Source organism: Rutidosis leptorrhynchoides, chromosome 10 (genome assembly GCF_046630445.1).
Source record: "Rutidosis leptorrhynchoides isolate AG116_Rl617_1_P2 chromosome 10, CSIRO_AGI_Rlap_v1, whole genome shotgun sequence".
In the NCBI taxonomy this organism is placed as follows: domain Eukaryota; kingdom Viridiplantae; phylum Streptophyta; class Magnoliopsida; order Asterales; family Asteraceae; genus Rutidosis; species Rutidosis leptorrhynchoides.
In genome coordinates, this window is record NC_092342.1 from 264251173 (window position 1) to 264269611 (window position 18439).

Here is an 18439-nt window from a genome sequence, read left to right on the forward strand (position 1 = left end):
TGAACTATTCACTACAGTTCAAAGCCTTTGAACTATTCACTACTCTGAATCATTCATAACTAAATCATTCAATTTTATCTCACACGCCCTTAATCATGTTATATTTATAATTGCTAAGTTATAGTTTTGTTTACTTTAGAAATTAAGAAATATTATACGTTTTATTGAATATCCATTAACCGCTTAATTCATTGAAAATAGAGCTAACTAAAATTGAATTGAAATGGATATTAATGAACAAAAATAAAATGAATATGGATATAGCATCCAAATTCATATCCAGTTCAATCCAATGCCATTCTTAAGGAAGGACTATCAAGTTTTCAAGAGCTATAATTAAAAATAATCATAAATAATACAATGAGCCTAACAACATAAACAAATACAATAGTTCAGAAAAACGTTTGCATAAACAGAAATTTGAAGTAAATGAAGGGAGACTACAAAATGTACGACAATATAAGCATGTAAAACGTCAACAACCCATTCGAGCTGTAGACAGAGGTTATACGATATTCGACTATTTATTTACAAAACCATTTTACTAAATAAAAAAACGCCTCGGCAAATTCTTCTGTTTGCTGAGAACCTTCTTGAACAAGCCATACCAATCATTTATGATCTGCATCCACATTCAACTGGTCCATTCGAAACAAAGACGAGTCAAACCAACAATCATAATGGGATTTACAGTTTCCTATAATTTGAGTTCTTGACCTTAAAACACCTAAATAAAACAATAGTTTGTAAAATTATAATTCAGTGACATGTAAAACATAAATGACATCAGATTGACATTTACACTAAAATTATTATTTATTCTAAGATCAAAATATTTGAGCATTTTAACATGCTCAATATGTCTGCAAAAGCACTGGTAAAATAATTTGAGATTTCTGTAATCGGACTACACAAGCATTAATTAAATATACAGAAATTACAAAATTTGAAAGGTTCCAGTATAGTGCTAAAACAAAAGAAAACGGACCTTAAACCATAACCATGCCATCACTGTCACTTGGGTAAGGCGCGAAAACAAACTTTTATTGAGACCCAATTATGCACCAGTTATCAATAAATATTCTCGGATACAATATGCACAATTTGGTTAGTTTCGAATGAAAACTCAAGACAAATCAAACGATCCCTGTCCTTCATTAATAGCATAGAGAAGTTTTTTGAACATGATTTCCTGTTCAAACGAATTCAATACATTGTTAGACAAAGAAACAAGCAAGAGTTATTTCAGCGCATAAGCATCCTAAATCAGCGCATAAGCATCCTAAATCATATCATATTATTATATATAAATAAATAAAAATAATTTACAGGAATATTACAAGTTCGAGTAAGATTGGATGAAATTTTCCACCCCAACCCATCTATATGAATTCAGCAGGTATTAGAATATTACAACTGTTTTACAAAACCTATTATGAGCCTTACCCAGCCCAATTGACCCATCAATTTTACAACATCTTGTAATTTATATTCCCCACGTCGCATGAAAAAATACAACATTGGCCTGATTACACTATTTAGTCATGCCAAACTTTAGTATAGTGGAAACTATCGTGTGGCCATAATAAAACTTGAGAGCATATTACTAACTTCCCTAATCTTCTTCATAGCTAGAAGTTATTAAAAACATAAGGAAGCATTGCAGTCGAAATTTGACAAGCTTGGCAGATTTTAATTACCATATGGAAACTTAAAAGTAGATATTACCTTATTGGAATAAGGAGGGAGCTTCAGGTAATTGGCACATGTCATGACACTCGGTAAATCATCATCTGCAGATTCCGACACTCCAGCTGCATTGGACACCGTATTGTTGGCCGTTGAAGAATGCTGTGACAAGCAGCAAGAACAGAGTTCATATTGCACATATATGAGATGTAATAAATATAAATATTATAACAACAATGATAATAATGATAATAATAATAATGGTGCATTGGAAGATGTTGAAAAGATACCTTTCTGACAATAGTCAATTTCGGATTCAACACAGCCAAACCGCCAGGAGGGAGACGAGGTGCGCCAGTCACAAATTGACAGAATGCTCGTTGCTGTTCCGGATTGAACTCTCCCAATATCTCAAGCAACTAAACACACCAAATGTTATTAGACACTGCTTTTTCACAGACAATTATAAATATAAGTGAAGAAATGTGATATACATTAACTATTGCAGGGCTCTTGGAAGTGTATCCGTGATCAAATTTTATATGTTCAACAAGTGTCTCAGCCTGCATACAGAAAAAAATGTTTAGTCGCATTTAACTTTCACGGATGATATTATGTTTAACAAGAAGAAAGGAGAGAGCAATATACCTCCCACAACTCTCCACGTCCGCACAGTAAATAATCCAACTCACTTGGAGAAAATATTTGTAAAGATGAAATGTCAAAGACCTGAAAGTTATGAGATACACATTAGATTGGAACTTACTGAAAGAATCTGACCTGTATATTCTGATCGCAATGGAAAACAGTCTACAGTTACATATACAAATCGACCACAAAGTTATATAAGTGGCACATTTTAATTGTTGCGGCATGAAAAAGAGGTGAAGAAATGGATGGGTCGGGTTTGATAGACCTTTAATACTTTCTCTCCTTTTTCATAATATCACAACTAAAAGACATATTAGTCATTATTTTATTACATTTATTGTTACATTATTAAACGGTGATCTTATTTTAGTGTAACAAAGCAACTCGAGAAGTTGTAAAATGTAATTATACTGTCAGCAACGTCCACAGGCTTCTGATAAGCTTCTTTGAACTTTACTATTCATAATATTTTCGTAAGACAGCCAAAAGTCACCCATTTTCACAACAAAGAAAAAAAAATGTGAAATTGCTCATTTGCTCAATCTACTTGAATACATTTAGAACACAAGATTTAAGGAACAAAAAACGTAGATAAAAGATGCACCTGATTAAAACCAGCCCTGAATGCATCCATTTGGCGTGTGACACCAGTCTTGACAGAAGCGTCAACTACCAGAGAAATGTACTCCTCCAAATTGTTCAAATCAACCTGCAAATTTAAAAACAGAACTTTCTCATATAATGAAAGACAATCATAAGATAAACCAAAAAAACAAAAAGAAAAAAACTCAAGGGCTGCTCAAGTACATTTTCATCGCCTGTTTTCAGAATATAATTAGGATAGCCAGGAAGTGTGAAGTCCAAGCAAAGATCTTCAATTGGGGCCCCCCTAAACCTTAAGTTGAGTATTTCATTTCGGTCATGTATGGACTCTAAGTACTGTTTCCGGCTAACAAGAGCTTGCAACTCTAGCAACGTCTTACCAAATTCAGCATCGAACAATGAAATGTCATGTAAATCAAGTTCCTGTAACAATACAAGTAACATGTCTCAAAGACAAAACATAATAATAAAAAGATTATAATACAGATGGCAATTCAGCTCGGTTGCTAACGAACAGATAGCTTTAGCTTATGTATTGTCTCGAAATGATCAAAAGTGTAAGATCAAACGTGTCAAACGAACAGGTTGGCAGTGTTCTTAATGCATAACACCTCGTACATTGCGTTATTAAATAGATTTAATAATAAAATAATAGTAACAATTTAGAAGATCAGAGCTTTTGCATCATATCCAATGCATTGTGTATTTATGAAGATCTTAACATTCAAAAAATTGAAAATTTGTTTGTCTCATCGTGACCCAACCCATTCGAGAGGTTGCCCAACCATACCAATGTAACATATGTATAATAAATATTCAAGCGATAAATATTCAAGCCTTTGAAATAGTAAACAAGCAGTGTACCTGCCCAACCACCAGCTTATAGAACGGCACCGAAAGAGGCAGGTCCAAAAGCCGCCCATCTTGTAGCGCTTTAGCCATTACACGACCAAGAAGACGGAAATGTTCGGTTACCTTCGAGAACGAGCCATCTTCAGACGCATCCACAGTAACAGGCCAAGGGCTCGGGAACAGCCCAAGTGGCGCTAAAATAAGTTCACCACCACCCTTTCCAGCTGTCATCTCATCGGGAGAATTCGATCTCCACATTTTAAGTCCTACCTTTTGAAGATCATGACTTAATAAGGTATAAAACTCTAAAGTGGGACCCAGCCCAGTTCCAACTTCACCAAAATATTCAACTTCAAGAACCGCCTTTTGGCTAGAATACATCTCCATTACTTTTGCAGCAGAATCCAAAATACGATTTCGGGAAACGCGGACTTTTTGGCGTTGCAACCGTCCAACCCTGAATTCCCGCTCATTTGTAGATCCGTGTCCATCTGCACCCTGTTGTTGTTGTTGTTGAAGTCGATGTAATGCACGAGACAACCCGAAAGCAGTTGAGTAAAAATACTGACGTCTGATTTCAAAGGGAAACAAAAACGGGCATGCTTTTGTTAACTGATAACACCATGATGGAAGACTACCACTGCAAAGTGCAAGAGCATCTTGTATTTGTCTAGACAATTTTGGAGTTAATTTGCTGTTAATGAACTCATCAGAAGGAACTTTAACACCAGTAACATTCAGATCATCAAGACTTGAGATTTTCCCTTCAGCAAAGCTGTCATTTGCTGACTGGACACGCAGACGTGGCGCCAGCTGGTTTAAACCCTCTAACACGCGTAATAAAGACAATATGTTGTATGTAGGGTTGTTTCGTTCCAGATCACAAGGAAGCTCCCCTTGTAAAATGCTGTCAAGAAGAGACATTTGATGGATCCTTGAATCGTTATTGGAGTTTGAGGCGGACCCCGATTTAGTAGCTGATTTAGACGGGGTTGTTGAAACTGTTTGGCTGTCGGCTCTTTGGTACGTAATGGTATAAATGTCACCCCATAATCGGCTTCCATCACTAGACACAAGTTCACTTCTGTTGTAACTCTCATCATCATCTTCATCAAGAACAAGTTGTCTCTGAATGGCTTGATATATGGTTAAATTGCGGTTGAGTTGCTTACCACCTGCAGAAAATACGAGTCGGGCAGAATCGCTTGAGCCGAGAACGGGTCGCCCGTGGCGGTCTCGGCCACTGCCGCCCCTAATACCTCTTCCGTTAGCCGACGCGAGCCCCGCCATTGCGGCGGCAGCAAAGGACATTGTACTCCTTGAACCAGAAGAATTTGCGGTTCTTAAATTGGAGGTACCTCGACTGCTGGAACCGGAAGCGGGATTTGTGTGGCTGTCAACGGGTCTTTCTTCGGCTGAGTCACCCAATTTGACATCGTGAACTTTGTCTGGTGTGCAAACGGGTAGAGAATCATCCCCTAAAACCTGTAAAAAAATGTGATTGTTGGTTTGTAAAAGGTCTTAATAATGCACATGAACATGAAATACTTCAGCTGTTAAGATAAAAAAAAATGATATGACAGCATACATCATCCTGATCTTCATCGTCTTCCTCAGAAACTTCTTCATCTTCGATAACCAATGTGTCCTCAATCTCAACAGGTGATGCGTCGAAATCCTCATCCTGCAGCAGATAAAAAACACATGAACAAACATAAACATGGCAGATATGGTAAAGTAAAGCAAAATCAGACAAATAAGATCCAGATAAAATAAGTAGAGAAATGATCCTGGTTGTACAGAAAAACCACAAGGGTGAATGTAACCAGATATATTTCCAGATTTGAATTACTTTTTATTGTTGAATATGCAAGTTGTGAGTTACAAGTATGGGCCTATCTATTCTACAAAGACGTAGTAAAGTATATCAAATAGTCAGATAAGATCTTGGGCCTAATAATTTAGCTTTATGACATTAGGAAAGGAAGAATTTTAAAACATGCACACTCATATATAAAATACACACATGTATAAAAAAAAACTAGCATCAGACGGTAACGTGATCCTTTTTATCAGATAGGAAGGGTTGTAGCACAAAATTTACATTTAAGTAATTGGCCCGCAAATCCTATATCCATATCTATCTAAATATATGGAAAAAAAACTTGTAATGACGTGAATTATTATTTGTATAAATGGTACTTCCAACTTGGAATGAGCATGAAGAAGGTAACGATCTTTTGAGTTGTTTGGCCGGAAAGATCCGTTAAGATCTTTGGTCTCTACTCGGACACAATGAAAAAATTGGATCACTACTTGTATACTCGTTGTAAAAGATTCTCATCTAAGTCATGGTCTATTAGAAGTGGAAAGTGCTCTAATGGGATCCTAAAGGAGACGCAGTCAGTTTGACGGGGATTGAATGACATGGCTTCTTCAAATAAAACCAAGGAATCTCTTTTGATATAATGCAAAATGTCGTTCTTGCCTAGATCAGAGATTTCTCTACTCAAAGGTACACCATTTCCCATTTGTATAAGAGCCTATATACCAAAAACAACGGCATCTCCAACTTTAGCCCCCGAAAATGTAAAATATCTCTTCTCGCCTTCCTTATAGTGTAATATAAATGAATGCATTTCTGGCTAGATACAAATGAATAGAATATGAAACACAGTACAAATGTTGTCATTTATAATGACTAGTTACCCGGTATGACTTAACTTGAAGCAACTAAAACCTTTTTGCATATATTTGACAATCAAAATACCATAGTCACAAGTCACAACACATGTAGATGTTGTGCAGAAGTCCTGTATCTACAGTACCACTTATTTAACAGTGTGACCAGCTATATTCCTCAAAAACTTTCACTTTCCTTACTCCTCAGTCCTTTACCCATGAAATCTAAATTACAAACATAATTCAATCTCTAGTTTCACAGTCACTCACTAATCCACTTTAAGCATGCAACAACCCTAACATATAAAAGGTACAGCACCGTCACTTTTAAGTAGCACCATGGTACACCTTCCTGGTGATTCAGCATTTTAATGTCTGCCAACCACAAGTTCTCGATGACCTGAGTTCAACAATTGGCTAACATCCACAGACCATGAAGAGGGAGGTGTATAAATTAAATATCAAATAATCAAATTAATTCGCTAACATCCACACACTATAATGAGGGAGGTATCAAATTGAGTAATCAAATTATTGTTGAGTAATCAAATTAATAAAAATATAAAATATAAGATCTTATCCTTACAATTACGATTAATATGCTCACTTAACTCATGAGTGACGGGCAGTGATGCATGCCATTATGGTTTTATGGGATTCCATTTAAAAACATGATGTGTACAATCTAAGCTGGCATTTGCACCCACTCTACTTTAAAGGAGGACCAAAAGCTATTAGCTCAGTTCTCTCAGAAAGTATGATGTGTTTTAAACATACATTAAAGTGTCTGAGTATCATAAATTTAGCATATACGGAGTATTAATTAGCATGAGCAACACCTATTAAAAATACTGCTCTTAGATCATATGTATTCAAGTGAAAGCTCTGATTTTTTCAATACTTGATGTGACCTGATGTGAAAGATAAAAAAAAAAAAAAAGAAGACTCTAGTAGCTATGATACACACAAAATATATAAATATGTTGAACTGAAAATACCTCAGAAGTAGACACTCCATCTACAGATTTCATCTGTGTGTCTTTATCCAAAGACGCTTTTCTTCTAGCAGAATTCCTAGTTTGTGGTCCTCCTCTCCCCTCATCTTGACCCGGCTTTAAAACAGCTTTCCCCTTCCCCTTCGAAGAACTTGCATTCTTCTCTTGAGGTGTCTCCCTTTTTGCTGAGTCACCTATACTAATTGCTGACTTGGATCTCGTAGAATGATGACGTGTCACACCCGCAGGAGTTGCTTGAGATGAAGCCCCAACTCCTGCAGACTCCGAGTTCCCAACAAATCCAGAAGCTTTCTGACTAGACTCACTACGTTGAACACGTGGCCATAAAAAGTCTTCAACAGCTGCTAAACTGGCCAAAGGATCAATGAGTACAACATTTGAAGAATAATCACGAAGAGACTTTTCACCATGTGCTCTGCAAAGGCGCAATTTGAATGGCTGAGATAACGCGCCAAGACCAGACGATAAACGTGAGTTTCCAGTAGATGATCTAGCAGAGTGACTTAAAACAACTGGAAAACGTTCTAAAGATGTCAAAGCATATTGAAGCTTCTGAACTAGAACACTCATAGGAGCATACTTTCCTTCATTAACACTTAACGGAAGTGCAATTTCTATGAACGACGTGTATCTCTTTATAGCTAGTTGACGTAACTTGGGGAAATTTGCTTCGGAGACACTTTCTTTTGAAAAGTGCCCACAAGAAAAGTAGTTCAGTAAAGCAGAAACAACACCACTACCAATGAATTCAAACGTTGAAACACCGTCATCTTTAGTTAGCTCGTTAAGCATCTCGGTTATCACTCGCAACAAATTCTCTTCCTTTTCAGGTGAAAAATCAGTAAAACGTGGACCCGAAGCTTTAGATTTGCCTTTGGATTTCATCTTTTGTTCATCTACAACAGCACCCAACTTCTTACAAAGATTTTTCAAATGTAAAAGATCATCTGTAACCCCAACTTCAGTTGATCCATGTTCAGAAGGAAAGTATTTATCTTTGAAAGCTTTTGCATTCATACTAACTGCTGCCCGAAGACTAGAACTGACAGCTGGCAATTCAACAGAATTTGCAGGTGGTCCCGAGTTTTTGAAATCTTCAGCTGTATTTGAATCTGTATTGGAGGTACCAATTCGGCGTCGATAACGCCTCGAACGTGAGGAAGATCCAGGTATAGAATCATTAACCTTCTCATTTGATGATTGTGGAGAAAAAGCATTACCAGATGATGATGATGATCCAGCAAGTGTATCTATTGCATGAACGACACCTTCTCTAACGAACATCTTACTAAAAGTTTCCGGAAGCTTCTCCATTAACATCTCTGCAATTTGAAGGGATGGTACCAACACTTGCGGGTCCTTCCAGGCCAAAACCCCAGCTAAGAAACTGCAATTTCACAATTTAATAGTTTAAACATAAATATATAAACACAAACTGACACACAATGTAATCACCTACTACAAAGTACAAACCTTGATATGTTTGCAACACCAAGTAGAGACTGAATCATATCAGGGGTACTGAAGTACATCAACTTCCCGATAACTGAAAGACATTTGTGACGCACAGGTGCATTTACACTGGACCCGTATATCTGCAAGACAAATAAACTCTCAATTTTTTTCCATAATTAAGAAACAGTTAACATCTGCATACTGTCTCTCTTTGAAACTAACCTGAATCAAGACAGGAAGAATATCCATCCCAAATTGCTGCAAAAGCTCAGGCTGATCGTTCAACAATTTCTCGCGAGCTGAGACCTCAGGTGCACCATCACTAAATTCTTCCTGTTTGACCAAACTTGCAGCCGGTGCCTTCTTCAAAAGAGACCCTTTGACAAATACATTACTGGTAGGGAGCGTTATGGTTCCATTAGGCAAAGGAGGAAGAAGCTCATTTGCCAAATTCACAATCTCGAAAATCTGCACACAAAAAAATTAAATTTTTACCAATTTTCACATTTGTTCTCAAGCGTTGTGTGCTGAAAGTGGTCCTAATTAACTACCTGATCTGGTGGTCTACTCAAGGCAGGTGACACAGACATTGTAGCAACAAGACCAGAACCTGACAATATATCTTTCAGAATACCACTGATCCCTAGATGAAGCAACGTTTTCGATCCTAACGGAGAGCCACTTGCACATGTAGACAGCAACCGAACTAAGCCCTGCAGTGCTTCACGTTTGATGATGCAGCCCTTTATGGTAAAACTAAATTTACATTAAAAGAACGGGATATTGATATACCGTGTATGTAGAGGTACTGAGTGATGCCTGTCCACCTCCTGAAGAACTGGTTGAAATGAGCAAAGCTGCTTGCTTAACCAATCCGTGTACACAAAGCTCGTCGAGCTGATCAGAAGATCCAGCAAATGCCTCTGCAATTCGGGTCAAACACACCGAAGCATGCTCCAAAACCTATAAATATCACAAAATCAGTTAAATCAATGAAACGGCCTTCAGTATCTAAAAATAACAACGTGTAGTACTCACCTTCGAATCATGGTACTGGAGAAGATTAGTCAATAAAGGAACGGCTTCCATGACAAAATCAGCCGCATCAGATGGAAGTTTCTTGCACATATTTGCAGCAGTAGATAACGCCACACGCTAAAACATACAAGAAAATAAAGTCAATATTTTCACATCCACTTAAACATATATATCAGTTTCTTCCACACATTTAGCATAACAAGCATCAGGGGTACCTGAACTCCTGTTGAGAAAAAGTCAAGATAAGAAAGCACTGCCATTAATGCCCCTGCTCGCAAGCAGGCAGTTGGATGCTCCTGAGATATCTTCTTCAAAGCTTGCAATGACTGTTGAATAACATAATGTCAAATCAATACAAAGCACCATTAACTATTAACTACAACATCAATAACAACACATATTCACACATTGTGAAAAAGTAGCCAAACCTGTTCAGCCAAGTCCATATACTCAATAGTAAGCAACCTAGCAACGAAACAAGACACCGCACCATAATGCACCACCGCAGCACACGAAGATGGCAACACATCACAGAGATGTGTAAGTGCCCTTGCAGCAAGCAACATAATATCCGGATTGCTTTCATGATTAAGCAAACCAACAAGCACAGGAACAAAAGAATCAACCGAAAACGTACTCAACGAATCCTCCGTACCAATCGAAAGCATATCACATAACTGTGTCAAAGCCTCAACTTGCTTCCCTTCTTCCCCATCAGCTCTTAATCCCGAAAGTATCTTCTTTAACCGCCCGCTCTGATGTGAAGAAGATGCTGACGCCATTGCAGATGATGGCAACAAATCATCCAAGCCTGCACCTAATTTTCTCAACAACCCTTGAAGTGCACTACTTGCAGAAGTCAAATTCTGATGCAAAATACCAACGCCACCACCTTCACTGTCATCATCATCCTCATCATGATCGTGTTCATGTTCACCTCCACCGTCAATATTCACTCCCAAATTGCTCTCTCTGTCTCTATCTCTATCTCTAACCCTAACTACATGTTCTTTCTCTTTTCCTTTATCAGAATTATCGGATCCAATAATCAAATTCTGGTTATTGGTATTGGTATTAGTACTTGAATTCTTCCGGCTCCGACGACCTCGACCCGACCCGGACGCAGACGATTCATTGACCGAATTAGTATTATCCATATGATTAGTAGTAGCAGAGCGTGAACGAGTAGAAACAGATGAAACGACGACGTTTGGGGAAGATAAACGAGTACGTTTGTTGGAACGAGTGGTGGGACCGCCAGAAGATGATGAAGATTGGGCTGATGAGGTGGCCTCCGCCCTTTTCCGGCTACGAGTTTCCATACAAAGCCTAAAACCCCCTTTTTGATGACATCCAACGATCAACGACGATCGATGAAACAAATTATTATTGTTATCGTATAATATATTCTGGAAAATTAAACGAAAAAGGGAATGATTTTAATTGAATTGACACGAAATCGAATAAATTCACGATGAATGCAGATATATCTTGATTGAATTGGAATCGATCGGTGAATTTGTGAGTGTGTGACGAGGAATTTTATGATTGAGGAAGTGAAATTCGAGAATAAAGGGTTAGAAAAAAACCCTAATTGATGGTTTGGTTGTAATTATATACGGAGTATTATTCTATACGTATACGTATATACGTATGTGTGTTTATGCGTGAAAGGGTATTAAATACTGTATTAATATATTAATATTAAATATTTATAAAATAATAGTTTTTTTTTTTTTTTTTATGATTTTGAACGGCAAGCTTGCATCAGTCCGGACCGAAGCCTAGTCATCATTTGCATACACACGCGTTCGGGCAAGAAACCCGAACCACACTCAGGGGATCCGACCCTCAAACCATCCTATACGGGGCAAGCGGGCCGGACCTTAGTCCCGGAGCGGGTTGGTAAAATCTTCCCTTTGGGCCACCCTCAAGGAATTTCTTTCAAATAATATCATTTGTAGGTGACGAGGCTCGAACCCGAGACCTCTAGCCCGGCGGGGGTGCTAGGCACCACCACATATCCACTGAGCCAAAGCTGCGGGGACTAATAGTTTTTATTTTATTCACGAGAAAACCTAAAACTATGTAAAAACTCGAAAAATTGGTCGGAAAGATTGAGATGAAGACGCGAAACAATATACAAACAATTGGCAACACGACCCAAAGACTAACGAAACACAACCAAACAAAATAACGAAGCAATAAACAAGCCTGACATAAATAATAAATCGTATAGCCCAACAACAGGTCCAAATATAAGTTCAAGTGTCCATTCTTTTCTAAAACCAATTAGTGATAGAGGGACTTCCCTTTAGACTTATATGTATACATTTGTTTTGTTCCATTACCGATGTGGAATAACTTCCAAACAAAACAATGAAAAAAATGAAAGCTAACCAACAAAGTATACAACGAACACTTAAGAGTTAACACACAAACCAACAAGACAACAACCCCTCGATCTAAACCAAACGAAAAGGGCAATAACATCACATCTCTTCTACGTTAGAGTTACCCAACTCCTCTCCATGGACTTTTCTAGCATTAAGGCCCCGTTTGGCTCACGGAATCTAATGGGATTCCAGCGAAATTGGAATTGAATTTAGACACACGTCATGTCTAAATTCAATTTCAATTCTGCCGGAATTCCATTGGATTCCGTGAGCCAAACGGGGCCTAAATTTTTCTTTTGTTTTTGAATTGGAACCACTTTTCCTTCTACCCACCACTCTTTAAAGTTTTTTTTGTAGCTTCCTCGAAAAAACTAGAAAACTTGTCCGTCGAATAGCCACCAACGTCGTCACTTTTAAGATTCGTAGAAGAATGTAAATCCTTATTACCCACAATGTGCATGAGAGAAACATTCACATCTCTATCAACCCATAACTGAATGGCCCTTCAAGCCCAAATTAACACCCAATGCAAAAACATTCTTAGGATCCAAAACAAATTGAATATGGGCTTTAAAAAATCAAATGGGCCATTCCTCATACCCACATTAGGCAACGCATAAGCATAAAGGTTAAAACCATCATCCAGGCACACAACTCGTTCATGAACCTCCGAAGAAGTCGATACAACTTTAATTCTGCCGACCTTAAAACCAACCCCGCCTAACACTTCTTTATAGGAAACAAATTGATTCGTGTGGATGGAATCGAAACCTTCTTAGTAATAATAATCGGAACCATTTCACAATTGAAATTCCTATCCGTAGTCGACGAAGATAAAATAAAAAATAGACGGCTCACAAAATCGAATGCAAACGTATCCATCTGCAGTCTCTCAACGATTATCAGATCCGCTACTTCATTAACCTATGTATGGCCTATAACAATTGAAGAAGATATCACATCTACATGAACAAGCTCACGCTAAAGTTTTACGCAAGCAGTTTCCAAAAATGCAAACGATGTTCCGATGTTGAACATGTAGTGACACGAATTTTTCCATGTTTATATATATTAAATGAAATTGATATTTACATGATTAAGTGTTTCCAACATGTTAAGCAATCAAACTTGTTAAGACTTGATTAATTGAAATAGGTTTTATATAGACAATTGACCACCCAAGTTGACCGGCGATTCACGAACGTTAAAACTTGTAAAAACTATATGATGACATACATATATATATATATATATATATATATATATATATATATATATATATATATAGTTATAATGATATTATGATAAGTATGTACCTCATTAAGTATTTTAAGGATTTCGAAACGAGACATATATGTAACGATTATCGTTGTAACGACATTTAACTGTATATATATCATATTAAGATATATTAATACATCATTATATCATGATAATATAATAATTTAACATCTCATTAGATATAATAAACAACGTGTTAACAACATTTAACAAGATCGTTAACTTAAAGATTTCAAAACAACATTTACATGTAACGACTAACGATGACTTAACGACTCAGTTAAAATGTATATACATGTTGAAAGGACCCGTCCTAATCCATCCGGACGAAGTCCATATCGATTATAAACGATTCGCAACAGTTGATTACATCGCGAGGTATTTGACCTCTATATGATACATTTTACAAACATTGCATTCGTTTTGAAAAGACAATCTTTCATTACATCTAAAGTAGACGACGTACATACCATTTCATAATATATCTAACTATAATTGACTTAATAATAATCTTGATGAACTCAACGACTCGAATGCAACGTCTTTTGAAATATGTCATGAATGACTCCAAGTAATATCATTAAAAGGAGCAAATGCACAGCGGAAGATTTCTTTCGTACCTGAGAATAAACATGCCTTAAAGTGTCAACCAAAAGGTTGGTGAGTTCATTAGTTTAACATAAATAATCATTTCATAATTTTAATAGACCACAAGATTTCATATTTCCATTTCTCATAAACATACGTCCCGTGCATAGAGACAAAAATATCATTCATATGGATTGAACACCTGGTAACCGACATTCACAATATGCATATAAGAATATCCCCATCATTCCGGGATCCTCCTTCGGACATGATATAAATTTCGAAGTACTAAAGCATCCGGTACTTTGGATGGGGCTTGTTGGGCCCGATAGATCTATCTTTAGAGTTCGCGTCAATTAGGGTGTCTGTTCCCTAATTCTTAGATTACCGGACTTAATAAAAAGGGGCATATTCGATTTCGATCATTCAACCATATAATGTAGTTTTGATTACTTGTGTCTATTTCGTAAAACATTTATAAAAGCGCATGCATTCTCAGTCCCAAAAATATATATTGCAAAAGCATTTAAAAGGGGATTAATGAAACTCACCTAATGTATTTTGTAGTAAAAATACATAGAACGACATTGAACAAGTCTAGGGTTGACCTCGGATTCACGAACCTATATCATTTATATATATCATTAATACATATAATCGTAATCGATTAAATTTGTATATTAATATATTCCTTATATTAGTAATTTATTGACTATTTATTTAGATATTTTAAATACTTAAAATTTTGTATACTTATATGTGTATATATATATATATATATATATATATATATATATATATATATATATATATATATTGTAGATTTAAAGTGATAGATATGTTATGTTTTATAATTATCCTATATTGATGTTTAGAAAGAAAAAGAAAAAAAAACTATCATTTTATGTTTTAAAACTTTATATTGATATATTTGAAATATTTATTTGAAATATTAATAATAACAGTGGTAGTAATAATAATACTAATAATAATAATAATAATAATAATAAAATTATGATAGTAATAATATAATATTAGTAATGATCATAATAATAATTTTATTGATAATAATTCTTGTTAATATCTTAAAAACTTAACAGTGTTGTATCTATTCTTATATATATGTATATGTACTTTGTTTACAATATGCACGATCATAGTTATATTCTAAACAATATAGATCTTATATACATCTAAATACTTATCTTATTCTAGATCATAAGAATTTTCATAATTTCTAAGTTTAGTTCATACATGTATAATACTTATTAATAATAATAATCATAATAGTATTGCAATAATAATTAATACATATCTTAGTGATAAAATTACATTTTAATGATAAATATAATATTAGGTCTAACAAAAATGTTAATAATATTTATTTTACTAATAATCTTATTACTTATATAGCAACAATCATAAATATTAATAATAACAAATATAATGATAATGATAATAAGATTGTAATAATAATAATAATAATAATAATAATAATAATCAATTTAATAATAACACTAATGATAATAATTATAACATAACAATAATAATAATAACAATAATAATAATACTTAATAATAATAATAATAATAATAATTTCTAAAAATGAGACTACCTTAGAAAGAACCCTTAAAAAGAAAATGCACCCAACCGGGTTCGAACCCGAGACCTTTCGATTCCACGCTCATGTTCCTAACCATCGATCTGCTGTTTCAGTTTCTGATGTGATACTCCGTAAAAAAATATATATCTCCTATATCTATTTGTTTCTACTCCTCCTTCTTCTTCCTTAAACCACAGCGAACCCAACCCACCAAAAACATAACTGTGATTTACACATTCGATTTAAAACTTAATATCCAAAATATAATCATTTATTTGTGATTAATTACTTTGAAAAAAAAAAGGCCACAGCTACTGCTCGACGTGGTTTTAGAAAAAAAAAATATTGATTTTGAATTGGAGAGTGTTTTGGATAAAGATCATAACACGAAATAGATAGTAAAATGTTCCTTAAAACTCTATGAATCATCAATTGATCCTAAAACATAAACACGAACTCGAATTTTTGTGAAGAACAATACAGTTGACTTTTTCACTTTAAACTTTGACTCCGAAATTCATCTTCGATTTAAAGAATTGAGACCTGAAAATTTGCAGGTAGTTTGGTTACATGATTCCAAACAACACCACATTTATAGATTTTTCAATATCATTCGAAATCAAATATTGAGCAAAAAGCAGTCGTACAGGGATAAAGAAGAAAGACAGGAAGAAAAAGAAAAAGAAAAAAAATTAAATCTGTTTTTAATTCTTGCAGTTATCACGATATACCTATAAGGATTCAGATGATTGATACAGAAGTCAAAAAATTGATAAACAATGTGTGTAGGGTTCAATATGCAGTCACGGTTCAGAAGAAAATAGAAGGAGAAAGCAATTAACAGATATATACGCGTTTTATTTATTTATATTTACATATAATATGTATAATAATAATAATAATATTAATAATAATAATATTAATAATAATAATAATAATAATATAGATTTCCTAATATAACTGTATCTTTATATATATATATATATATATATATATATATATATATATATATCAGTAATTGGATTCTATATATATATATAAACAATTATATATACTTAGTTATTTATAGTTTGTATTAATAATTAAATAAGTATATATTAATACTAGTAACAATTATATAGGTAATAATAATAAAATTTATAATAATGATAACTACAATAGAATAATGATTTTTAATGATAATTGAAATAATAATCTCTACAATATTAATAATACAAATAAAAGTATCAGGTTATATATATATTATATATATATTTTATATTAGAAGTAATATCATTACTAATATTAATAAGAATATTAATAACAATAATGATAAAGGATGTAATGAAAATAATATTACTATATCAATTATATGCAAACTTGTAATTTAATATAATACCATTTATAAATTATGTAATATTATATTATGTGATGCCATCTACATAATAGTTAATATTTATATATATTATGTATTTTATTTAATAGAAATCCTATATAGATTCATAATAACATATATATATATATATATTTATATATATCTATATATATATATATATATTTCTTTTAATAGTAACTTAAATATCCTAATTATTACATTCCAATTAATTAAAGTATTCTTTGTTAAATCATAATATTATATATTCTTATATTTATATTTATATTTATATAATGTATATATACATATTTATTTACAAATAATTGTTCGTGAATCGTCGGAGATGGTCAAAGTCAAATGCATTCATGGAAATAGTTCAAACATTATGAAACTCAATTTAATAGACTTTGCTTATTGTGTCAAAATCATATAAGATTAGGTTTAGATTTGATCGGAATTTCCCGGGTCATCACAGTACCTACCCGTTAAAGAAATTTCGTCCCGAAATTTGAGTGAGGTCGTCATGGCTAACAATAAAAATGTTTTTATGACGAATATGAGCTGATAATTAGAGTTTTATCATCACTGAGTAATATGGATAAAACAATTCGATTATTCGAAGAGCACGAATGAAGTTATCACCAAATAGTGAAATGAGAAAGACAAGTTTCATCATAACTTTTGACTGGTCATGGTTGAATTTAGAAAATAAGGTGCATCTTAACCTTTGACGTGGTCACGTTTGAATTTAGAAAATAAGGCGTGTCTTAACTTTTGACATTGCCTTGGTTGAATAAAATTATCATTAGAATACATAATTCATAGATGAAACAATTCGATAATTCGAAGCGTATGAGTGAAGTTATCACAAAAGAGTGAATTAAAGAAATAATGTTTCGTCAAATCTTTTGACGTAGATGTGGTTGATTTCCGGAATTTAAGGGATTAATGAAAATCTTCGAAATCCAAAAGATTTGATTCTTTGGCGAGTAAGGAAATTAAGATCTCTATAATTAAATACGGTGATCTGCCTCGATTACTCTGTCTAATATTTCCATTATAAATTAAACTTTTTCCGTTCCATTACTTTTACCATTCCTATTCTCAATTCTCAAATTCAAAAGTTTGTGAAAATGCTTATTCCAGTTATGATCCTTGTCCTTATCCTTACTATCGCAATAATCATTCTCCTTTTTCAACTTCCACCGGAGGAATCAGTCTTCTTCTACTT

The 18439-nt window shown here is 34.2% G+C and overlaps 1 protein-coding gene across 2 annotated transcripts; it reads right to left on the reverse strand.

Annotated features, from left to right (window-relative positions):
• Positions 1-305: 305 nt before the first annotated feature.
• Positions 306-11539, reverse strand: LOC139872741 (E3 ubiquitin-protein ligase UPL3-like). Of its 2 annotated transcripts, XM_071860664.1 has the most exons (19): positions 10415-11539; positions 10202-10312; positions 9987-10103; positions 9741-9911; positions 9500-9661; positions 9171-9416; positions 8967-9088; positions 8714-8880; positions 7476-8605; positions 5384-5479; positions 3808-5280; positions 3148-3366; positions 2945-3049; positions 2338-2418; positions 2184-2252; positions 1980-2108; positions 1729-1851; positions 989-1192; positions 306-638 (listed from the first exon to the last, which is right to left on the reverse strand). In XM_071860664.1, the coding sequence occupies exons 1-18, from the start codon at positions 11306-11308 to the stop codon at positions 1127-1129; spliced, it is 5481 nt and encodes a 1826-aa protein (XP_071716765.1). In that variant the 5' UTR covers positions 11309-11539; the 3' UTR covers positions 306-638; positions 989-1126. The 2 variants fall into 2 exon arrangements, with proteins under 2 accessions (XP_071716765.1, XP_071716764.1); XM_071860663.1 differs by having other exon boundaries at positions 7476-8880.
• Between the last annotated feature and the right edge of the window lie 6900 nt (positions 11540-18439).

Coding starts and splice junctions, on each gene's coding strand:
- LOC139872741 (XM_071860663.1), bottom strand. CDS start 11,308: ATGGAAACTCGTAGCCGGAAAAGGGCGGAGGCCACCTCATCAGCCCAA. Junction 9,089..9,170: donor TTCTTCCTGTCTTGATTCAG/GTTAGTTTCAAA, acceptor TTTGTCTTGCAG/ATATACGGGTCCAGTGTAAA. Junction 2,109..2,183: donor AGAGCCCTGCAATAGTTAAT/GTATATCACATT, acceptor TGGTGTGTTTAG/TTGCTTGAGATATTGGGAGA.